Source organism: Euleptes europaea, chromosome 4 (genome assembly GCF_029931775.1).
Source record: "Euleptes europaea isolate rEulEur1 chromosome 4, rEulEur1.hap1, whole genome shotgun sequence".
Lineage (NCBI taxonomy): Eukaryota > Metazoa > Chordata > Lepidosauria > Squamata > Sphaerodactylidae > Euleptes > Euleptes europaea.
In genome coordinates, this window is record NC_079315.1 from 16,619,670 (window position 1) to 16,644,335 (window position 24,666).

General features: G+C 45.3%; 1 protein-coding gene across 1 annotated transcript in view; it reads left to right on the forward strand.

Annotated features, from left to right (window-relative positions):
- Nucleotides 1-20,209, forward strand: part of LOC130476927 (stimulated by retinoic acid gene 6 protein-like) — a 37,051-nt gene extending 16,842 nt beyond the window's left edge. Inside the window, exons 7-19 of the mRNA XM_056848939.1 lie at nt 2,522-2,650; nt 3,986-4,056; nt 6,534-6,645; nt 6,942-7,095; nt 9,546-9,621; nt 10,050-10,122; nt 10,908-10,920; nt 11,574-11,618; nt 11,718-11,835; nt 13,989-14,108; nt 17,106-17,269; nt 17,967-18,113; nt 20,115-20,209. Of these exons, the coding sequence (XP_056704917.1) occupies nt 2,522-2,650; nt 3,986-4,056; nt 6,534-6,645; nt 6,942-7,095; nt 9,546-9,621; nt 10,050-10,122; nt 10,908-10,920; nt 11,574-11,618; nt 11,718-11,835; nt 13,989-14,108; nt 17,106-17,269; nt 17,967-18,113; nt 20,115-20,209 (1,317 nt within the window). The remainder of the gene's footprint in view (nt 1-2,521; nt 2,651-3,985; nt 4,057-6,533; nt 6,646-6,941; nt 7,096-9,545; nt 9,622-10,049; nt 10,123-10,907; nt 10,921-11,573; nt 11,619-11,717; nt 11,836-13,988; nt 14,109-17,105; nt 17,270-17,966; nt 18,114-20,114) is intronic.
- The last annotated feature ends 4,457 nt before the right edge of the window (nt 20,210-24,666 follow it).

Here is a 24,666-nt window from a genome sequence, read left to right on the forward strand (position 1 = left end):
GGAGATCTCCTGCTACTACCTGGCTGTTAGTAGTCAAAACCGGCTACAGGTGCTACTCAGGAGTTGTGAATTCAAAGTGAAAGCACAAGCAAAAGAAAACCTACAATAAGGTTGCTACAATACAATATTGCTGTTTAGAAAAATATATTGAGAATATATTGAAAATATATTGAGAATTTCTCAATATATTGAGAAAATATATTGAGAATAAAAATCTCACAAACACAACCTCAGTTGAGCAAACAGGAAATTTGCAGTTGGTCTAATATAGACCCTTTATAACGACGCAAAAAGCATTACAAAATGGTAAGTATAGGCAAAAATGCTCAATTCGTTTCAAGTCCATACATATAAATTGCAACAATCAGGCAACGGAGACAAGATATTGTGTAATGGAAATCCGGTATAATTCCATTTCATGTGAAACTTTTTCAAGCTCTTAGTCCTTCTGTGCACAATTCATTCAATATCCGAGGGAGTGTGCCTTCCTTGTATGCATGGACGGCAAAGTAAGACGTTTCAATATATTTTTCTAAACAGCAGTATTGTATTGTAGCAACCTTATTGTGGGTTTACTTTTGCTTGTGCTTTCACTTTGAATTCACAACTACCTGGCTGCTGGCAACCCTATTTACAACAAACATGCAAAAGCAGGCCAAAATTATTGCCGCCGTGCTCCATAGGAGGAGCTGAGACAGAGTGACTTGCCCGAAACCATCTAGTCAGAAATGAAACCTGGACTGGGTGATACAGTTCATTCTTCGAACCATCATTGTAAACCAACTTGGTTTCAGGGATGGCTGTGATCCAGAAAAGGAGATCAAAGCTCTCACACAAGGTGTTGGACTCAGTGGGAAATTTCCACATGTCAAGGGGAGGGCAATTTTTGCAAAGCGCCCCCTCCCACCGCAGGCCTTTGAATCCCTTCTCCTGTTCCTGGGGGACCTCTTAGAACAACATTTTGGAGACCATTTTTGGCTGTGGCAGGAAGGGGGAAGGAAGCACCACCCCACCGAGGGAAATCCTTTCTGGCAGTAGATATTTACCTTGGGATCCGAGCCCGGATGTTCAGGTCACAGTACCAGAACAGGAAAAAAAAAATGACCTGGTTAAGAATGTTGTAGGCAGGCTGGCTTTTGTTTCTGTCTGTCTGTCTGTCTGTCTTGGACAGAGGAAGGAAGGCAGCATGGTATAGCACAGTCTCATCAGATCTTGAAAGCTAAATAGGGTTGGTAGTTGGATGGGAGACCACTGAGGAAGGGTCTGCAGAGGAAGGCAATGGTGAACTACCGCTGATTCTCACGCGAAATCCCCTTGCTGGGGTCACTAAAAGTAAGCTGTGTTATGTATCTTGCACTGCTAATCTTCCTTGGTCAACTGCAAGGGGCGACTAGCTGAACAAGATATCTAGCAGTGTGGTGTAGTGGTTAAGAGCGGTGGTTTGGAGCAGTGGAGTCTGATCTGGAGAACCGGGTTTGATTCCCCACTTCACCACATGAGCGGCGGATGCTAATCTAGTGAACTGGATTTGTTTCCCAACTCCTGCACGCGAAGCCAGCTGGGTGACCTTGGGCTAGTCACACTTTCTCAGCCCCACCTACCTCACAGGGTGTTTGTTGTGGGGAGGGGAAGGTGATTGTAAGCCGGGTTGATTCTACCTTAAGTGGTAGAGAAAGTTGGCATATCAAAACCAACTCTTCTTTTCCCCTCTAAGAGCAGCAAAGCAAGCACCCATCTTTCTGAGACTGTCGACCGTCTTGGATTCTCAACAGGCATGGCCTGGATGCTTTCTGCATTATAAGTGGCTGCTCTGATCAGGTTCTAATAACAGGAAAAGATTTAATACAAATGAAAATGTACCATTCACAGTTCCCCTCAATACAAATGAAAATGTACCATTCACAGTTCCCCTCATATTTCTATTCCTTGAATTACTTCAGTACAAATGGCTGCATTTTATTGCTGTCCAAATGTAGTTCTTGTTGCACTGCAGCTTCTTCTGATCTCTCACCAGCTTGTCCTGCCTTACAGTTGGCAAATGTTCCAGGGCTATCATCTCTGGGCAACGAAGGAATATTACCTGCAGGTGCTAACAGCATAACTTGGGTGGCACAATATAGCAGCATCTGCCCTCGGCACAACTTGGACAGGGATGCGAAAGGACTTCAGGGGGTGCTCGACAAATCCACTCATATTGCAATTAATTTCGCCAAGTTTTCTCTCCCCCGCTGCCCAGTTTGGAATATCTAGGCGTGTTTCCAGGATGGCGCAGACCAGTGCAGACTAATGAGAGAAACAGGCTGGGTGTGGTAGCACCCTTGCAAGCTCATAGGCGATTGCATTTTGTGGGGTGAAGAGGAGGAGAGAGCTGGAAAGGTGACTTTGGCCCAAGTTCTGCCAATCAGAATGCAGTGTGGTGCTTTGGTATGGAGGGGTAATCACTGGGCATCTGCCCTGGGCATAGTATTGACCAGTTACAGCCTTGGCAGGTGCTCTTCTTAATTAAACCTTTTTTGCACAGGTAGTGGGGGAATATGAAAAAATCATTTTTTACTGGCCTTCCTTGCTCTGCCTGGTCTTCCTGATGGGCAGATTTATCTACATATTGGTGAAAGCATTACGGGTCCATCTCCATCTGGATCCTCCAAGTGTGAGTATTCATTCATTCATGCAATTACTTTCTGAATAGAGGTCAGAATGGGTTCTGTACCCCCTGGTTTGAATGCAAATTTCTGACTGGCCTTGCACATGTTCATGTGTGCAAGTTGAACATGAAATCAGCTTTCAGTCTTCAATTCCCCTTTCATGCTTCAGGTGGGTTGATGATCTTTCTTTCTTTCTTTCTTTCTTTCTTTCTTTCTTTCTTTCTTTCTTTCTTTCTTTCTTCCTTCCTTCCTTCCTTCCTTCCTTCCTTCCTTCCTTCCTTCCTTCCTTCCTTTCTTCCTTCCTTCCTTCCTGTAAAATATATGATTTTATGCACATACATATCCATCCTACATCTTACACACCCCCACACAAAAAAATTGCAACACTTTCAAAACAGTTATAAAACTGCTCCCAGGGGCATGGCTGAAGTATGTTGGTGACATTAACACTAGCCAATAGACCTCCCTCACCCATTTTCTCTCCATACACTGAAAATTTATACAAGTTGCTCCAGGACCTTAAAACACAGCTGTTCTTTCTGGGCATAGAAGATGTTTTAGTTTCCAAGCACCTCTACCTCACTTGCCATGTACCATATATTTCTAAAATCCTTATCCCATGATGCTGGGCACCTTTGCAAATCTCTGAACCCTATCCTGTAGGATGGGAAACATGGGAAGTCTGAAGACTCCTTCAAGTTTGATAATTTTGGAGATGACTTTGATGAGTTTAGCGTTGCCTCAAACAGAGAAGGCAGAGCAGCTTTGTATAAAGCATATGCAGTTCTCTTACAAAGGGATTTCAAAGGGAGATTAGAAAGAGAGACTGCTGAATTACAACTAATAATGAAGCTCAAGACTATGCATTCTCCTGGACTTAATAGAGATCTGGGATTCCTGTCTCATTACCAATGCTAGTTTCTCAATGCCTATTACCCCCCTGCATATCACACCTAATCCAATCACGTATGCTAATCTCATTTATTTGCTTTTGACATTTACATTGCCATTGTGTATCTAATCCACTTGTTGTCTCTACTTAAGGATAGATGGAATCACATTCTAGCTGTATCTGAAAAAGTGAGCTCTGGCTCACGAAAGTTCACTCCCTGCCAGAAATTTTGTCTTTAAGGTTGCTGCTGGACTCTTGCTCTTATCTACTGCATATGTATTGTGTAACTGCTGAAGTTCCCTCATGTATTGGGTTGTATATTTTTAAGGAGTGGACTGTTTTCCCCTTCTGTCATTCAGGAGATCAATCCTGCCCTTATTGTTTAGAATATGACTACTGAGCAGCATAGTTTGTGAGATAATAAGCACTCTTTCCTTCCCCTATACAGGAGGAGACGTCATTCCCAGAGATTCATCAGATTTATCATGTCCAGCAGCTGATGGGGAAGCCCCCAAGGCAGTGAGGATCATTCAGTTCCCGGGCATTTCCCCCTTTCAGTCTTCAACAAGCCATTTCCATTTGTCTTCTTAGTTATTCCATCCAATCCCACTGTCCTTAATAGGGTTGCCAGCTCCGGGTTAGGAAATACCTGGATATTTTTGGGGGGTGGAGGGCAAGGTTTGGAGAGGGGAAGGACTCCAATGCCATAGAGTCCAGTTGCCAAAGCAGCCATTTTCTCCAGGGGAACTGATCTCTGTTGCCTGGAAATCAGTAGTAATAGCAGGAGATCTCCAGCCACCACCTGGAGGTTGTCAACCCTAGGACTCCTTAATTACCTGGAACCATCCTTGTTTTCTGGTGCCTGGCCCTAGTATAACAGTGTCCCTATTCTGCCTTTTGGGAAGATGCTTTTTTAAAGTGTTAGTGAGCACAGATATGCACTAGAATTCTTAAGGTTTCTGCCCCTATGAATTAGTGATCTCTAAAATCCCCCATCATTGACAGCTTTGCAAACTGAAGGATGTGGCTTCCTGGATTGAGTCAATCCTGAGTCTAGCACGCATATATATCAATGCTAGTGCATAGACTCAGAACACCAGTGTATTGCCTCTCTTCCATGCTGCGTAATCACCAGCGTGGTGTAGTGGTTAAGAGCGGTGGCTTGCAGTGGTGGACTCTGATCTGGAGAACCGGGTTTGATTCCCCACTCCTCCACATGAGCGGCAGAGGCTAATCTGGTGAACTGGATTGGTTTCCCCAACTCCTACACACGAAGCCAGCTGGGTGACCTTGGGCAAGTCACGCTGCCTCGGCCCCACCTACCTCACAGGGTGTCTGTGGCGGGGAGGGGAAGGGGAGGTGGTTGTAAGCCGGTTTGATTCTCCCTTAAGTGGCAGAGAAAGTCAGCATATAAAAATCAACTCTTCTTCTCCTCCTCCTTCTCCTCCTCTCCATGCAGAAAATATCGCTGAAGGGATGTGAGTTGCAGCTAGGATTGCTAGCTCTAGGTTGGGAAATACATGGAGATTTAGCCTGGGAGGGGAGATGAAACTGTGGGGGGAAAGGGGTCAGGGTGAAGGTATGGTCCCTGCTCACCCATAATCACCTTGTCCCGCTTGCTCTTGAGATGAAGTGTAGAAGTAGATTGCTAAAATGTAAATGAGAACAATTGACACTCTCTCCTTCATTACTGTCTATCTAGTCCTATCGCTCAGAGCTGTTTCCTGATTAATGGCTAACCTCGCTGAGCAGTGGGGGAAAACATTTATTGACTGACAGTAAATGTAATGAAGAGACCCATTAAGAAGCAGTGATAACCAAATCCTAAAATGCTGGATTGCAGCAGAGAGCAGATACCTGCTGAGAACTTCTCCGTAGCTGGTTCCATACTTTATGATAGGGGTGGGGAACCTTTTTTCTGCCAAGGGCCATTTGGATATTTATAACATCATTCGCGGGCCATACAAAATCATCAACTTAAAAATTAGCCTGCTATAGTTGGTCAAACACTTAGCCAAGAGGCACGACCAGAGACGGCTCCGAGTGTGTGCCACGTAGAGCGACTCGCTTTCGAGCTCTGCCGTCCCCAGCTGGGCCCGAGAGATTCAGGCAGGGCAGCAAACCCAAGCCGGAGAGAGCACCAAGCCGCTTGGGGATTGTAGGCAAAGGAGCCCAGTCCAGTAACACCCCGATCCGGCACTTTCCCGCCCTACTCATCTTTTGCAGGACTTAGAAAGGAAAGAACCAGAAGGGAGAGGGGGTACCGACCAAGCCCCAAGCAGACAGCTGCCCAGATGACCCCCCCTGGTGCGGGCAAGCAGGCAGGCATCCAACCGGTGGTGTACTCACCCATCTGGTGGCACAGGATGGTCTGTTGCACCAGCCAGGCGTAGCCGTCCAGCCGCACGCCAGAGTTGCTCCTGCTCCGCATGATCGGGTCCATATTCTACAGCCAGCTCCTGCTACCTCTGCCTGCAGGGATGAAATGAGGACACACTGTCTAAGAACTCGGCTCCCCCCACACACATTCTGGCCCTGCCCCCTTTAACCCCCCCATTGTCGCCACTTCTGCCCCCAGCCCTCTTGTACAGAGGGAATACATTTCTCCATGGCCTGGGAGAAACACAGTTTCTTGGGCGGTCCTAGCAGCTCCATAGCTAATGACTCTACTGCAAGGGGGAAAGAAGGTTCCTTTTCTCGGCAAAACAAACACATCTGCCTTGAATAGAGGCTATTCCTGTCTGTGGGAGGGGGCGGATCGCCAGTCTTAGATCCTTCTGAGCTAGAGATCTGCCAGGACCCACGAAGGGCCAGACCAAATGATTTCGCAGGCCTTATACGGCCCCCGGGCCTGATGTTCCCCACCCCTGCTTTATGAGATGGGGTTAGACGGAAGGGAAACACTGAGGAGGGAGGGTAATCTAGGAGACATTTCTTCTCTGCCAACCAAAATTCCTTCTGTGATTGCCCACCGTGTTGTCTATCCTTGCCAACAGGCAGCTTCAGAAATCCTGGATTCAGAGGAAGGTGTACGAATGGGACCCTTGCTTTCGGTTCCCCAGCAGAATGATCTGCATGGCCGTGCTTGCCATAATCTGCCTATACATGGTAAGGTCCATAGTATCTGAGAGGTCTCATTTGGAAGCTTTGTCAAACTGTGGAACTCCCTGCCCCAGGATGTGGTGACGGTCGCCAACTTGGAAGGCTTTAAGAGGGGGAGTGGACATGTACAAATCGGAGTCTTTCTCATTTTGTTCAACTGGGACTGCTGTAAAATATTACTGTAAGATCTTTTTTCTGCATTTTATTTAGATCTTCAGCTTTTAAGACAGCCTGAAATGACTTGGGGAAACAGGAGTTGTCAAAGTAACTAAACAGCTGTTTTTTATCTGTTTATCCTTCAGTTTGTTGTGACTGAGTTTTATGTTAAGAAGCTTGTATTACATACATTGAACACACTGGAGGAGAATTTTGAGATGCTGGTAGCTGCCAGAAATACATCAGAAGTACTTGTATCAGCTGTCCAGCATTTGAAGGAGTTAATTGACATCACAGCAGGTACAAGCATTGTATCCCACTTCTGAAATCTATCTGTCGACGATACCTCTGTGGTTTACCTTATCTGTGTGCGTTGGCCACAAAACCAACACTGGCAGCTGCATGTGAGCAAATTTTCAAACATCAAGCCATGCAAGGGCATTTCCCCATCTGTATTTCATGTTGCTTTCTAAACATTTGGTGTAGAACTAAGGCACAACTGATGAGATGTTGGTTTTTGCATGTCCCCCATCTGTGATTCAAACACAAAACTGAAGGTGACTTGAATGTTCATTCACTTTAAAATTTATTCTCATCCACTGGTAGGGTTGCCAGCTCCCGGTTGGGAAATACCTGGAGATTTAGGGGGTGGAGCCTGGGGCGGGAAGGATTTGGGGAGGGGAAGGGCCTCAGCAGGTCATAATGCCATAGAGCAGGGGTGGGCAACCTTTTTTCTGCCAAGGGCCATTTGGATATTTATAACATCATTCGTGGGCCATACAAAATTATCAACTTAAAAATTAGCCAACCAATACGTTTCTCAATGGCCCGGGTACGAAAGGGTTAACACAGTTTCTTGGGCAGTCCTAGCAGCTCCATCGCCAACGACTCTTCTGAAAGGGGGGAAAAAGGTTCCTTTTCTTGGCAAAACAAACTCACATCTGCCTTGAATGGAGGCTATTCCTGCCCGCGGGAGGGGGCGGATAGCCATATCCTTCTGAGCTAGAGATCTGCCAGGACCCACAAAGAGCCAGACCAAATGATTTCGCGGGCCTTAAACGGCCCCCAGGCCTGACGTTCCCCACCCCTGCCATAGAGTCTGCCTTCCAAAGCAGCCATTTTCTCTAGGGGAACTGATTTTGGCTGTCTGGAGATCGATTGTAACAGCAGGAGATCTCCAGGTACTACCTGGAGGTTGGCAACCCTGTCCACCAGATGTTGTTCACATGTGCCTACAAGAAAACTCAAGAGGCTTGATGGAACATTATGTGTGATATGTGTAAACAAGGTGATCCCATGCCAATATTGCAGCATTTCAAAGTGATGGAATTGGGGTGGGAAGTCCTTGCTGCCTTCTCCCCCAGTTCCAAATCCTTCTCCCGGTTGATTATTGCTGGGGAGTTGTCAGATCTTGGATAAGGACAGGCAAACCTCTATTGCTGCGGCTGGACTTATGTTGGGAGCGTCCTCAGACTTGCCCTCATCTCTCTTCCTTTTGGGTGCAGGCTTCTTTCAAAGGACTCCTGCCCTGCTAAGCATTGAAATCCCTCCCCTCTCCAAACCCTGCCCTCCTCAGGCTCCACCCCCAAAATCTCCAGGTATTTCCCAGTGTAGAGCTGGCAACCCTAGCCATAAAATACACACAAAACATAAAAACGTTGATTAAGAAGTAGTGACAGTGGAGGGAACGCCAAGTGAAACAAAAAAGTCTTCATCTGCTGGCAGAAGATGGCAACAGAAGAGGACAAATGAATCTCCCTGGGGAGAGAGTTCCAGAGCTTTGGTGCCATGACTCAGAAGGCCCTCTTCCGGGGTTTGGGGATGGGAGGGACTTCAATGTCATAAAGTCCAATTGCCAAAGCGGCCATTTTCTCTAGGTGAACTGATCTCTATCGGCTGGACGTCAGTTGTAATAGCGGGAGATCTCCAGCTAATACCTGGAGGTTGGCAACCCTACTGATGGGGTACATGTTAGTTTCCCCAACAGGGAAAACTGACGTTCCCTGAGGCTGCTTTGGGTTGGAAAAGGATGGGGTGGGGAGCAAAGAATTAAGTTCCCTTTCCCTGTGTGCCATGGGTCGGGCCTGAATTGAGCCCCCAGAAGCCTCAGAATCCAAGAATCGGGAACTCCCAGTCCATGCCTGCTTGATAGGACCCAACTGGAGCCAGGGACAAATCCAGGAACTACATTATCACATGGTTTCCACCACTTTGAAGGTATAGCTGCATTCCCATCTTAATATAAGGATGCGTTTGTTCAAAAAGTAGGGTTGCCAGATCCCTCTTCCCCATCAGCGGGAGGATTTTGGGGTGGAGCCTGAGGAGGCCGTGGTTTGGGGAGGGGAGGGATTTCAATGCCATTGAGTCCAATGGCCAAAGCGGCCATTTTCTCCAGGTGAACTGATCTCTGTCGGCTGGAGATCACTTGTAATAGCAGGAGATCTCCAGCTAATACCTGGAGGTTGGCAGCCCTGTCAAAAAGGCCTTGAAATGTAATTCACAGATGGATCTACCCTGTGATCTTTTCTGTCTTCTTTGTCAGAATGCTGCTTCTTCCATTGTTTTGATTAATGTTCTCATGAGTGATTTTTTTTAAATTATGTGATTAGTTTTAGGCATTATCCTTTTATTGGGTTGATGTTTTTATGTCATTACTGAAAGCCATTTTGGGTGTTCTCAAACTGGAAAGGTGTAATAGGAGTTGCCTAAGTAAATAAATAAAACAAAGATGGTGCTCGCTTGTCCCACAGATGTCTGGCTTGTCACCACCTTCACGGCCTGCCTCACCAGTGTCACCTACGTGTTCCACATTTTGGCCTGCTACAGGTATGGGTGTACTTTATCCCGTGGCTCAGTGGTAGAGCATCTGCTTGGCATGCAGAAGGTCCCAGGTTCAATCCCCTGGCATCTCCAGTTGAAGGGACCAGTCAAGTGGGTGATGTGAAAGACCTCTGCCTGAGACCCTGGAAAGCCGCTGCTGGTCTGAGTAGACAGTACTTGATGGACCAAGGGTCTGCTTCAGTATAAGGCAGTTTCATGTGTTCATGTGTTCAAGCACAGGGAGGGATGGTTCAAGCACATGGAGGGATGGTTCAGACATCTTCTTCCTACTCACACATGCTGGCCTTCCTTCACTCAAACAGCATGGCTGAACAGGATTTGCCTTTGCAGTCATGAAGCCTAGATCATTACTTATTTTTTTAAATGAATGTTGAAACTGATATTTAAAAAGAAATGATAATGAATTTCTCTAGAAAACACATGAAGCGCCTGTGGGCAGGCGAGAAGCAATTCCTTCCACTGAGTTCTTGCAAACTTTCCCACAGCGTGGTGAGTTTTTTGGTCTTCTGTTTTTCTGCTGCTTCACTCTTCATCCCTTTGAGTCCCTCCAAGGGTTGGGTCACTCTGGGTTGATAAATTCCTGGAAATTTGGGAGTGGAGCCTAGGGAGGGCAGGGATTTGGGGAGAGGAGGGAACAATAATGCCATAGAATCCACCCCCCAAAGCAGCCATTTTCTACAGGGGAACTGATCTCTATCATCTGGAGATCAGTTGTAATTCTAGGAGAGCTCCAGGCCTCACCTGGAGGTTGGCAACACTAGCCCCTACTCAGGACTCATTTCTATGGCAAGCCCTACCTTAAACCACCCTTCCCTCATCCTACCTACTCTGATACCACCTCCCAGACTACTTCCTGTCAATTCCCCAGACTACTCATTGCTAATGCTTGAACATCACTGGCATGCCTAATATTAAAGCACTCTAGACAGTGTAAAAGCTAATTAGGATATTGTTAATTGGTGGAGCTGAGAGCAAAAGATGATGCTTATTTTTTTAAGGGACAAAATGGTGGTATTACACTACTTCAGCATCTCAAGAAGGCAGTTTGGCTGAGGTATTGGTAGGGTTGCCAGGGCCCTCTCTGCCACCGGTGGGAGGTTTTTGGGGCAGAGTCTGAGGAGGGCGGGGTTTGGGGAGGGGAGGGACTTCAATGCCATAGAGTCTAATGGCCAAAGTGGTCATTTTCTCCAGGTGAACTGATCTCTATCGGCTGAAGATCAGTTGTAATAGCAGGAGATCTCCAGCCACCACCTGGAGGTTGGCAACCCTAGGTATTGGTAGCATGTCATAACGGTTCAATGAATGTAATCAGTGAACTAATAAAGTAATTGGTTAAAATCCCGATGGATCGACTAACCCCAAATTCTTGAATGGGGCAACAGCCCTAGTCAAACCTTGATGCCACCCAAGTTGGAAGGTACATTGTGATATATTTGATAACACTGCAGATTGTTAGTTACTAGCACTTGCCTTATAGGAGTGAACTGCCAACATTCATTTATATAGGAGACAGTAAAGAGGTACAATTGGAGATACTATGGGGTGGGGTTAAGCTTGCCCTTAGCCATTGAATATTAGGAATCAAATGTGCTTCTGTGTATTGCTCCATTCTGGGGGTGGGGAGGTCTGGTTCTTGTTCACACCAGGGTGTGACAGAATGTAGACATCGGGCATATCTATCACCCAAATGGCAGCATTCAATAATCACTCTGCTTTGAAGTGTTATTAATTTTTAATTGAAACATTTTATGTATCACCCCCACCCCCTAAAAGAGACCCAAGGCAACTGTATGTGAATGGGCTTCTAGGATGTAAACTATGATCTACTGAACAACAGGGGTGTGAATCTGTTTTTCTCTTTGGCATAGATAAAATCCCAGCATGTATGAATGCCTCTTCATGTTTTGCTAATTATTATTTTTAACACTTGCAGGGAGCAATAGCAAGATACTCGGGTTGGCAAATTGCATACCTTGTATGGGGTACGTGAAGGTCTATGCTGGGGGCAAGCATTTGGGGCTAATTTTCAGGACTACCCTTACCTTTTTTAAAAAATAGATGATTTGGGCTTTCTTTTCTAGGGTACCTGATCGTCCACATTGTGCAGTGCCTCTTTGGAGTGATGCTCGTGTACACTTTGGTTTTGCCCATAAAACATGGCCAAGGGATAGAAGCAGCGAAAAGCTTGGGAACCTGGATGTAAGTGAGTGAAGTGGCCAAAAGGCAGAGGTGGGAACTGGGAAATTCCTGGTTCAAATATTGCATCTGTTCAAATATTGCATTCACTAGGGTCGTTTATGCATGGGAGTTTTACCTGAGGCTTGTTGCTTGCTGGACCCACACTTTCCTGTTGGGAGTCTATACGCCAGCAGTCTCCAAGCTCAAATCAGGAAGTATTTGAATCCCCGCCCCTTGAAATGCTGCTTCGTAATCTGTTGTAGTGAGAGAAAAGTTCCCTCCCCCGCAAACCCAATTGCCGCATAAAAAAGCATTTTAAGAACATAAAACAAAAAATGGAGCAATCTGAAAAGGGGGTGGGAGAAACCCAACCCTAGTTTTTAAAAGCCTTTCTTCTGCTCAGAAAGAGCTCCAAGGAAGCAGGAAGCGTTTGAATTCCTGCCTCTGGACACACTGCTTTGTAATTGGCTGTTAGCAAAACCAAGCTTGGGTGTCCCCTGGTTTGCTTTACGCATGGGGATTTCAAGCGGACTGAGCTCAGGGGAGAGGGAAGAACTGGCTTAACAGAGGAACGGGAAGGTCCAGGATTTGTGAGGGCTGGCAGTGAGGTCATCTCTAATGGAGGGAAAACTCATGCATAACTCCAGGGAACAACCCAGACAGAAGGGGTGGTGGTGAATGTGAGTGAAAGTACCCATGCATAAACGACCTAGGTTGCCTTTGGCACACCTTTATCACTCAGCTCCTCCCCCCATTTACAATATGAAATAATGATGACCTACCTCACAGAGTTGTTTTAAGGATTGCCAGATTACTCAAACCTAACCCCTTCTCTTTAGTCACCATGCTAGTTTTCTACTTTGTGGGAGCTTTAATGTGCTCCCCGCAACCCGCAGTGTGAATTGGTGCAGCCCCTCCCACTACATCAGCGTTCTCCTACCTGTGTCGCAACTTAGGGCTGCCCAGTCTGGGTTGGGAAATTCCTGGTGATTTGAGGGGTGGGGCCTGGTGAAGGGAAGGACTTCAGCAGGGTAAAATGCCATAGAGTCCACCCCTGAAAGCAGCCATTTCATCCAGGGGAGCTCTGTAGTCTGGAGGTCAGCTGTAACTCAATTAGGGTTGCCAGGTCCCTCTTCGTCACCGGCGGGAGGTTTTTGTGGTGGAACCTGAGGAAGGCGGGGTTTGGGGAAGGGAGGGAGTTAAATGCCATAGAGTCCAATTGACAAAGCAGCCATTTTCTCCAGGTGAACTGATCTCTATCGGCTTGGGATCAGCTGTAATAGCAGGAGATCTTCTGCTATTACCTGGAGGTTTAACAACGATAACAGCACGACGGCTCACAACGGAAAATCAATTTACTGATGTTGATTTCTGCAATTTTTCAACGCAATGCAACATAATCATCGATACAAGAGTAGTAACTATATACAGACACAAAAATACCACCAGTGAAAACTGTGTGGATTGGTAACAGTCCAAGGTAAATGAAGAAAAGGTACAGCATCCTAAAAATAAATAATTCCTGTATCTCAAATGCTAGGTTGAGTCACCTAATTAATAACATGATACAAAAATAATACAAAAATAGCAGAAGGTTCTTCAACAGCAACAAGACGATACCTCTAGTTTGGTGGTCGTTTCGCATGAACAAAGCTTCTTCAGTTATTCTTCTTATAAGTATAGGACAAAAAGCCTCACTGCCATATACAAAAGACCACAAAGGGTTTTGCATTGCGTTGAAAAATTGCAGAAATCAACATCAGTAAATTGATTTTCCATTGTGAGCCCTCGTGCTGTTATCATTGTTAAATTCGCTATTGTCAGCACAGGTTTTTTATTACCTGGAGGTTGGCAGCCCTAGGGAGGGACTTCAATGCCATAGAGTCCAATTGCCAAAGTGGCCATTTTCTCCAGATGAACTGATCTCTATCGGCTGGAGATCAGCTGTAATAGCAGGAGATCTCCAGCTAGTACCTGGAGGTTGGCAACCCTAAACCCAACACCTTATTCTTCTCCTGCAATTGTAACTAAGGCCATAGAAAAAGCCGGGACTCAGGAACTGGCTTTTATGCTTACAGAGTCCTTTTGATCCAGGGCGGTCTTTGTCTCCAGCTGCCTTTCATTTGATTATCATCTTTTGAAACCAAAAATTCTCTTTGTGTTTTTCACCTCAGCCTCACGGTTGCCATTGTGGTAGGCCTCATGGTGCTGCAGACTGCAACAGCTACAAGGTTCTTTCTTCAGCCAAAGATTTTGCTGGATGACAAGGAAAAGCCACTGGCTCTTGACAACAGGTAACCGTTAGGGATGCTCCCAACGTTTCCCTCGTGCCAACTACTGTCGTTTCCAAAGTGTATTCAGAAGTCTCCATTATTTATTTTATTTTACAAAGTTTACATCTCGCTTTTCTCAGCACAAGGACCGGCAAGCAAATTAAAGCATACATGATAAAATCATATTCTAAAGCCATTAACGCTCCCCCCAAACACAAATCATTAAAACCAGAGCTAAAATACAAAGACATAAGAACAACAATCGAGGCATTGGTCAGGAAGGAGGGATTACTAGGGTTGCCAGGCCTTCTTCGTTACCGGGGTGGAGCCTGAGGAGGGTGGGGTTTGGGGAGGGGAGGGACTTCAAAGCCATAGAGTCCAATTGCCAAAGCAGCCATTTTCTCCAGGTGAACTGATCTCTATCGGCTGGAGATAGTTGTAATAGCAGGAGATCTCCAGCCATGGCTGAGAAGGCTTTCTCTTGGGTTGGCACCTGTCTAATCTCAGAAGGTGGGGGCCCCTGAAGCAGGGCCTCCAAAGATTATGGTAGTGGTTGGATGGGATCATAAGGGGATAGGCAGTCCTTCAGTTACACTGGTCTCAAATCATATAAGCTTTTAAAGGTCCACACTTGCACCTTGGGATAAGGTTGGCCGCCTCCAGATGGGGCCTAGAGATCTCCCAGAATTACAACTGATCTCCAGACTACAGATATCAATTCCCCTGGAGAAAATGGATGCTTTGGAGGGTGGTCTCTTTGGCATTATACTGGGCTAAGGCCCCTCCACAAACCCTGCCCTCCCCTGGCTCCACTTCCAGAATCTCCAGGAATTTCCCAACCTGGAGTTGGCAACCCTGGGAATTGTGCCTGGCAATATATTGGGAGCCAAGAGTGGAGTGATATGGTCCCTATGACTGACTCCAGTCAACATCCCAAAAAAGAAAGAACACCTCTATGCTCAGTGAATGCAATCTCCTTAAATCAGCATAGGAAGCCAAAAAGAATTCCACAGTGTGTCACATGCAATCATGCATCAAATAATTACTTTGTATTGCAGGCTGAAATTAACATATACAAATTCTGTATTGCACGTAATCTAAGATGATACACTATACATTGAAATTAACATAAACAAAGTCTCTGAATAAGTTCATAGCTTCGCACAGGCAATCTCTCTTTGTAGGGCTGTAAGTGCTGTAGTAGATGGGCATCTCATTGTAAGTCAATATATTTTTTGGTGAAAAAGCCGCTTCTGCTTGCTACAGAACACATGGTGACTAGCTACGAACTTAGCTACGAAGTTACAAACTTATTCAGAAACTTTGTTTATGTTAATTTCAGTTCATAGTGTATTGTTTTAGATTACAGCGTCCAAGAGAAATGGACTATGGGGCAGAGTGACATTATGGAACAGAATGGAATTAAACAATGAAGTTTATACTAAACTTTTAAAGATAACTCTCCTTTAACTACTTCATATACTAAGAAGCGGCAGAGAGAAATCAACTCCCATATCTCTGAGGATGACTGGACATCTATTTGGAAGATGTATCCTCTTAAATCAGCTTCTACCAATATTAAAGAACTAGCTTGTAAAATCATAAGTCAGTGGTATCTCATGCCCTCTTGCCTTCATCCTATCATACAAGGGCACTCAGGTCTATGTTGGAAAGGCTGTGGCAACTCAGCTAATTTTCTGCACTGTTGGTGGACATGCCCAAAAGTTAGTTTATTTTGGGACAAGATCTTGCAAGAGACAGAATTAATCACGCAATACAAAGTCCCTCATGGTGCCTTAATTGTCCTACTAGAAAAAATTGATATTCTACAACTCTCTACCCAAAAACGGGAACTGATTTCAATACTGCTACTGGCAGCAAAATTTCTGATTGCCTCGTACTGGAAAAAAGCAAAGATGCCTTCTGCTGGGCAGTGGTATGAGAAGGTGTGGAACCTTTTAATTTCAGATAAGATATCTTCACAACTCAAAGTAGCAAATATCTTATTCTACAAACTTTTTAAATAGATGGCGCCTTTTCCAGAATATATGGAGAGGGGGGCATCACGACGTAAACGGTGTCCACAAAACTATTGTATGATTTGGAGTTCTGCTAAGTGGTATTTTTTCTGTTAAAAGCACTGATGGATAATGTTGGAAACAAAGTATAATATTGGAACATATTCTGGAACCAAGTGTTGAAACACACCTTGACTGTACTATGATGTTTAACATATTGCTGTTGTATTTTTATTTTTGTTGTTGTTGTCATCATAAACTAAACTCAAAATAAAGAGTTTTTTACAAAAAGAATGGAACAAAGAACATGCTCTCATCCTAGTGGCTGTCGGGAAGTTGGGCAGTTGGCATTTCTATGACAGGGTTTGTGCATCTTTAATCACTGCCTAACAGGCAAGTAAAGTACTTTGAGGTCAGGAAAAATTTTCAGTTTCTTCCTGTTGTGCCATTGTGAACGGCAGAGAAGATCTGCTAGAAAAAATAACTGCCATTTTTCTACCAGAAAGAGATGGTCTTCTTGTTGTTCAATGTAATAATCAAAGTTCTCCCATGGAATGGGACCTTTAGCACTGAAGCTGTGCACATGAACACATGAAGCTGCCTTATACTGAATCAAACCCTTGGCCCATCAAAATTAGTATTGTCTACTCAGACCGGCAGCGGCTCTCCAGGGTCTCAGGCTGAGGTCTTTCGCATCACTTCCTTGCCTAGTCCCTTTAACTGGAGATGCCGGGGATTGAACCTGGGACCTCCTGCATGCCAAGCAGATGCTCCACCACTGAGCCATGGCCCCTCCCCAAGGTGAACAACATTTGCTGTGACCACACACACTGGTGGGGCATACATCAAAAATGCCACACTTCTGAAAGCAAAGGGTCCTTACGTGTGGAATTCAATCTAAATAAAAGCCTTCTAACAGCAGGGTTGAAACAAATGTTCCATCCTGTCCCTTTCAGTTCTAATAGCAATGTGAATCTCTCCTTATGTTTTATTTTTTCAGGAAAGCGTTCCACAATTTCAACTACTTCTTTTTCTTCTACAACGTATTACTGGGCCTGAGTGCCTGCCTGTTCAGGCTGTTGTGCAGTGCGGTTGTGGGAGCCTGGCTGATTGCTCGCATAGACAGGACGATCATGCCCAAAGGGTATGAAGCAGCTGATATGGGTAAGGCTGTGGTCCTGGCCTGCTCGAGTGGTCCTGGGCTGGAAGCTGTGCAAAGCTTCCAGACAGACAGACTAACGAGGCTCGACGCTCTGTTTGGTTCAAGAGGCGTTTCAATCAATTAAAGCCTTGGTTGATTAAATGGTAGGAACTAGAGTTTCCAGCTCCGGGCTGGGAAACACCTGGAGATTTTGGGGGTGGAGCCTGAGGATGGCAGGGTTTGGAGAGGGGAGGGACTTCAATGCCGTAGAGTCCAATTGCCAAAGTGGCCATTTTCTCCAGGGGAACTGATCTCTGTTGTCTAGAGATCAATTGTAACATCAGGAGATCTCCAGCCACCACCTGGAGGTTGGCAACCCTAGTAAAAGCTAATTTCAATGAAGACGAAGAGTTACTTTTTGTATGCCAACTTTCTCTACCACTTAAGGAAGAATCAAACTGGCTTACAATCACCTTCCCTTCCCCTCCCCACGACTGACACCCTGTCAGGTAGGTGAGGCTAAGAGAGTGTGACTTGCCCAAGGTGGTGAACTCCCCCCTCGCTGGCAGTCTTTAAGCTGAGGCTGGAGAAACACTTGTCAGGGATGCTGTAGGCTGATCCTGCATTGAGCAGGGGGTTGGACTAGATGGCCTGTAGGGCCCCTTCCAACACTATGATTCTATGACTATAAGAGGAATGGTTATTGTCATTTCATTGCAGGATTCAGGACCTGGATTGGAATGCTACTGATGGATCACTATCACACCAGTCCCACCCTTGTCTGTTTTTGCCACATCCTCATGGCCCAAAACAGAGGGCAACATCAGCAGAGAACCACAAGTTACCACTGCTTCAGTAATCGTTCAGGTAGACCCTACCACCATTCATAGTGTCTGTCCATCTGTCTGTCTGTCTATGGCCATTTATGCTTGGTAATTAGCAGCGCATTCCAGGCTGAAGTGCCCCGCATATTTTTTTGAGTTTTTCACACTGAACCGTCATTCAGGAAGTGACATTCAGGCCGGCACATATCTGCTTCACATTTCTTAAGAGCCCCTTTAACATGACCTTTTGTGTTTGCCCCAGCCGTGCGTTAGCTATGCAAACAGAAGAACGAAGGAGCAAGTGAGTGGGGTGGTGGTGGAATTTCTCCTTTTGCGTCGGGACCGTGAATAGGCATTTTACAGGTCGCGTTTAAAAAGAGAGCTTTGAGCGAGCATCAAAATTGACCCTGCATAAATGGCCTATGGGTGAATGCCCAAAACAAGGTTTTAATGTTGGTATTTTATCATTAATGCTTTTTGTTTTAGTGATGGAAAGTGCTGTCAAGTTGCAGCCAACTTATGGCAACCCCATGAGGTTTTTAAGGCAAGATACTATCAGAGGTGTTTTGCCATGGCCTGCCTCGGCGTCACAACCCTGCTATTCCTTGGTGGTCTCTCATCTAAGTACTAACCAGGGCTGAACTGGCTTAGCTTCCAAGATCTGACAAGATCAGGGTAACCTGGGCTATCCAGGTGAGGGCTTTATGTTTTAGGATGACAAAATACTGATACTTACTAGTCAATTTCAAGATTAGCTAAACACCTTTGGTAAATTATCAAAAAGTCACCTGCACCATCAGCGTTAAGCAAGACACATTCCATCAATAAAATGGATGGGCTATGTATTGCATTCTCACAGCTTTGCAGATATGGGGGGAATGATAGTGATTTGGCCACATGTTCTGATTGCATCCAGTTTAGACTACTGTAGTGTGCTTTATGTGGGACTGCCCTTGTAGACTGTTCAGAAAGTTCAGTTGGTCCACAATGCAGCAGCCAGGTTATTTTCAGGAGCTGGATACCGGGATTATATCAGCCCTGTGCTGAAAGATCTGCACTGGCTACCCATCTGCTTCTGCGCACAATTTAAAGTGCTGGTTCTTAACTTTAAAGCCCTAACTGGTTTGGGGCAGGGCATTTATTGATTGATTTAAATCCATTGTTAGCCACCTTTCTACCTTGCGGCACTCAAGGTGGCTTACAATGTAAATAAAACAACAATTGTAAAAACACACACTGGCCTCTCATACTGTCCAGTCTGCCAGTTAAGATCCTCTTCTGAAGCCCTGCTCTCTGTGCCCCGACCAACAAAGGTAAGGTGGTGGCAACCAGAGTCAGGGCTTTTTCAGTGGTGGCACTTTATGTTGAGAATGCCGTCCTCCCTTGAGGCCTGCCTGGCACCCACCTTGCTTTCCTTTAGGCACCAAACTCTTACCCAGGCTTTTAACCAAAGGCTTGATCTCTTCTGGCCTGAGATTCACTTTGCCTACCACATTTTAGACTGCTCAGTGTGTATTTTATGCTGTTCTGTCTTGTCTGCTTTGATTATGTTGCCTTTGTTTTTAATGGCTTTGTTTTATTCTTAATTGTAAGCCGCTTTCAGCAGGTCCCTAGAGAGGTGGCATATATCCCTCCTAAATAAATAAACAGTGGTTGTAATGCTTGGTTCACCCCATAGAGAGGGATGGGGTATTCTTAAATGGCAACCTCTCAGGAAAAAGTATCACTCAATAAGTTGAACACATGAAGCTGCCTTATACTGAATCAGACCCTTGGTCCATCAAAGTCAGTATTGTCTATTCCGACCGGCAGTGACTCTCCAGGGTCTCAGGAAGAGGTCTTTCACATGACCAACTTGCCTGGTCCCTTTAACTGGAGGTGCCAGGGATTGAACCTGGGACCTTCTGCATGCCAAGCAGATGCTCTGCCACTGAGCCACGGCCCCTCCCCAAGCAAGTTGTATCACTTGCTTTCTCTAACCATGAAAGGAAATGGGATTTCCACTATGTTGAAATTAAATGTTGATTTCCTTATTTCATTTCAGTTTTTAGGGTGTCAAAGAAAGCCAAGACAAGATGGCTGCTATGGTACACGCTCCTAAATAATCCCAGTCTCTCAACATTCAGGAAACCGCAATGATGAGCATATTCTATGGATGTTATTTTGGTGCAGGGGAATCAAAACCAGATTCCTTAAGACCACATTACTGCATGCTCAGGAATCACATGGAATGATCATGCACTACGTCGGACCGTTGTTCCATTGGGTCTTAGAAAGGACGGGCAGCAGCTTCCCAAGATCTCAGCAAGAGGTCTTCTGCAGTACTGCTGTCCAGACAAGAAAAGCCATGCTGGATCAGACCAAGGTCCATCAAATCATAAGAATACAAGAACATAAGAAAGCTCATGCTGGATCAGACCAAGGTCCATCAAGTCATAAGAAAGGCCATGCTGGATCAGACCAAGGTCCATCAAGTGATAAGAATATAAGAACATAAGAAAGGCCATGCTGGATCAGACCAAGGTCCATCAAGTCATAAGAACGCAGGAACATAAGAAAGGCCATGCTGGATCAGACCAAGGTCCATCAAGTCATAAGAGCACAAAACATAAGAAAGGCCATGCTGGATGAGGCCAAGGTCCATCAAGTTATAAGAACATAAGAAAAGCCATGTTGGATCAAACCAAGGTCCATCAAGTCCAGCAGTCAGTTCGCACAGTGGCCAACCAGGTGTATCTAGGAAGCCCACAAACAAGACAACTGCAGCAGCATTATCCTGCCTGTGTTCCACAGCACCCAATGTAATAGGCATGCTCCTCTGATCCTGGAGAGACTAGGTATGCATCATGACTAGTATCCATTTTTACTAGTAGCCATGAATAGCCCTCTCCTCCATGAACATGTCCACTCCCCCTCTTAAAGCCTGCCAAGTTGGCAACCCTCACCACATCCTGGGTCCAGCAGTCTGTTCAACACAGTGGCCAACCAGGTGCCTTTAGGAAGCCCACGAACAAGATGACTGCAGCAGCATTATTGGAAGCAATGCTCTGTGACCACGCTCGTTGATGGTGTCGTTGTTACTGTGCCTGCATGTCAAAAGTGCCCTACTTCCAAAAGCCAAGGATATGTATGTTTGGAATTCATCAGATATAAAGGCCTTCTTGACCGACTTGTTAAAACTGTTTGCAATTCAAATAGAGTTTATGGAAAGGCGACCAGCTGTTGCAAAATACCTCTGTGCATACAAATGTTGGTGGTTTAAATAGGATCCCAAAAAAGGCAGAAAAGAGCCTTTATTAGTTTGCGCAACACACCACTGAAGAACATGGCGCATTGCCCTGGGATTCAGACCAAAGAACAAAAGAATACATCGTGACCGACATGTACATCTGTTGACGGCAGGGCTAATAACTTGTTTCTGTTAGATGGAGGGAAGAAATCCACTGGGGTGAGAGAACACACTTTCTGACTCTTGCTCTCTGGATTTTCTGCTGTCGCTTATGAATTTCTGCTGGCTGGAGAAGCTGCAGCCAGGATTCCATCTGTCTGTTGGCAGCGGAAAGAAGAAAGAAAGCACTCCCCTTTCCAAATCAGAAGAGCGGGATATGGCTGATAATATCTGTGTGGGAGACACAGGCAGCGGAAGGAGGAGAAAGTGTTACCAGCACTCTCCTCCCCCATGGGCCTTGCATTTAATTAGCACCTTAATCACTTGCATCTTAATTATTATCCATCATTATTCACTGATCATGTATTCACATATTCAGCTTTCTTGAGCAACATATATTTTCGTTTTATGTTATTTATGTTTTTGTCGTTCATCGAACATATCTCAAATATCCTCCATGCTTTTAGGATGTTGTTAACAAGAATTACATTTTTGTCATGGTATTTACTATAATGTTTCAGTTACGTAACAGTGAGTATGTTGAATGTTGTCTCCGTCTGTGTATCTCTCTTGATGGGGTGGGGTGGAATATCGTGGCATTTTGGTCTGCCTTTGGTACAGTCCCTAAGGGTCACCATGTAAGCAACTAGGTATAGTAAAGCTAAAGTAGGGATGACAAGTGCAATTAAATCATGTATTGTGTGTAATTTCATAATTTAGAGATTGGGTTAATTAGATATTTAGAATTGTTAAAGAGTATGATTTTTATATAAGGCGAAATCTATTGTAAGGCCCAAAGGAGTGTCTTGTAAAGGCAACTATTTACTGATCTCCCTGGAAAAATGAGCAGATCGTATGTATGTGTATATGTATGTAATTGTTATGAGAAATTTTTAATAAAAATATTTTAAAAATGGAAAAAATGTAAGCAACTAGAGCTGTGCATGTCTGGTTTAAGGTAAAGGTCCCCTGTGCAAGCACCGGGTCATTCCTGACCCATGGGGTGACATCACATGCCGATGTTTACTAGGCAGACTTTGTTTATGGGGTGGTTTGCCAGTGCCTTCCCCAGTCGTCTTCTCTTTACCCCCAGCAAGCTGGGTCCTCATTTGACCAACCTTGGAAGGATGGAAGGCTGAGTCAGCCTTGAGCCGGCTACTTGAATCCGACTTCCGTCAGGATCGAACTCAGGTCGTGAGCAGAGCTTGGACTGCAGTACTACAGCTTACCACTCTGCCCCATGGGGCTCCTATATCTGGTTTGTGTGTGTGTGTAAAGTGCCGTCCAAGTTGCAGCCAACTTATGGCGTCCCCTTTTTTGGGGTTTTCATGGCAAGAGACCAAGAGAGGGGGTTTGCCAGTGCCTTCCTCTGCACAGCAACCCTGGTATTCCTTGGTGGTCTCCCATTCTAATACTAACCAGGACTGACTCTGCTTAGCTTCTGAGATCTGACAAGATCAGGCTAGCCTGGGCCATCTAGGTCAGGGCATATCTGGTTGACTGAACAAAAAATAAACCCTAAAAATGCAGTTTTGGCTTTTTTTTGGCTTTATTTTCAGCCAAATAACAAAACCAGGAATCCAGCCTAAGCCAGATAGCCAATAGCCAAAACAGCCGAATAGGTATTTACAATGGTTTCCTATAGAGAATGAGAGCAACCCCTTCGGGACCCCATAAAATTTGGACCCCCTGTCCCAAACGTTATTGTACTATGGTGTCCTTCTAAGGAGAGTCCCTTGCAGCCAAGGTGCAAATTTGGTGACTCTACCAAATGCTCCCAAGAGCCTCGAAAAAAATTCCATAGGATAAAATGGACCTGATTTTTTTTCGAGAATTCAGCTTATTTCAGTTTTCTTGAAAAAAAACTCAGGACCAAATAACCCGAACCCAAAAATTTACCGGAAAAAAAACACACAGCCCTATAAGCAACCAGTCGTTTGTCCTGGCAGCCTGGATAGTGTAGGCTAGCCCAAATTTATCAGAGCTTGGAAGCTGAGCAGGGTCGGCCATGGTTAATATTTGGATGGGAGACCACCAAGGAAGACCAGCGATATGCAAAGGAAGGCAATGGCAAACCACCTCTGCTCGTCTCTTGCCTTGAAAACCCCATGAGGATTTGCCGTCTGTTGGTTGCGACTTGGCAGCACTTCCTTACTGTGAATGGCCGTTCAGACGCTTCACTGAATTCCTACAGTCATTCAGAAGGAGCCAATGGATTCCAATAGTCATTCTCTGATCTTTCTGCTAGTAGGTCTTCAAGGAGTCAAGTGATTCAGTGCTTCACAATAGGTCAGCTGCCCTCTTGTCATAGAAGGTCTTCCTCCTCAAAAATGTCTCCAGATTAGATCGATAGGAAAGTTTATCAGACTTTTTTTTAAAACAACTTGCAATAGGAATTTTTCAAATTAAGAGTCTGGCACGGGTGTGCACATACTCGGTCCTCGTCTTGCTTTCAATTAAATAGGAAGAGCTTCCAGTGAAGAATGGACTGCCTGGAATGATGCTGATCTTTCTTTAAAATGATAGTAATTGTAACAACACATAATGGAGGAAGAAGAAGAAGGAGGAGGAGGAGGAAGAGGAGGAGGCGGCGGCGGAGGTTTTTATATGCCGACTTTCTCTAACACTTAAGGGAGACTAAAACTGGTTTACAATCACCTTCCCTTCCCCTCCCCACAACAGACACCCTGTGAGGTAGGTGAGGCTGAGAGAGCTGTGACTAACTCAAGGTCACCCAGCTGGCTTTGTGCGTAGGAGTGGGGAAACCAATCTAGTTCACCAGATTAGCCTCCGCTGCTCATGTGGAGGAGCGGGGAATCAAACCCGGCTCTCCAGATCAGAGTCCACTGCTCCAAACCACCGCTCTTAACCTCTACACCACGCTGGCCTTGCCTCTGTTCTATTGCTGCTATTTCATTCCCCCTTCCTAATGAAAGCTGGCTGCCTAACCAGCTGGAGGACTTCTCTATGGCTCTCCTCCAGACATCCATTATGATCTTCCTTCCCCCTCACTCCAACTGACTTAAAGAATTTCAGAAGTACTCCTTTTCCCAAATGCTCTCTCTTTTTCTCTCGCCTTGTGACTGATTGCAGCAGGACAGAGACATGCAGAGAAACTAGAATAGTTCTTAATTGGACTTTCTGATTGCTTCCAAGAAGCTTCACTCTTGAATGCAGATTAAATAACGTTTCTATCGACTCCTTCCAA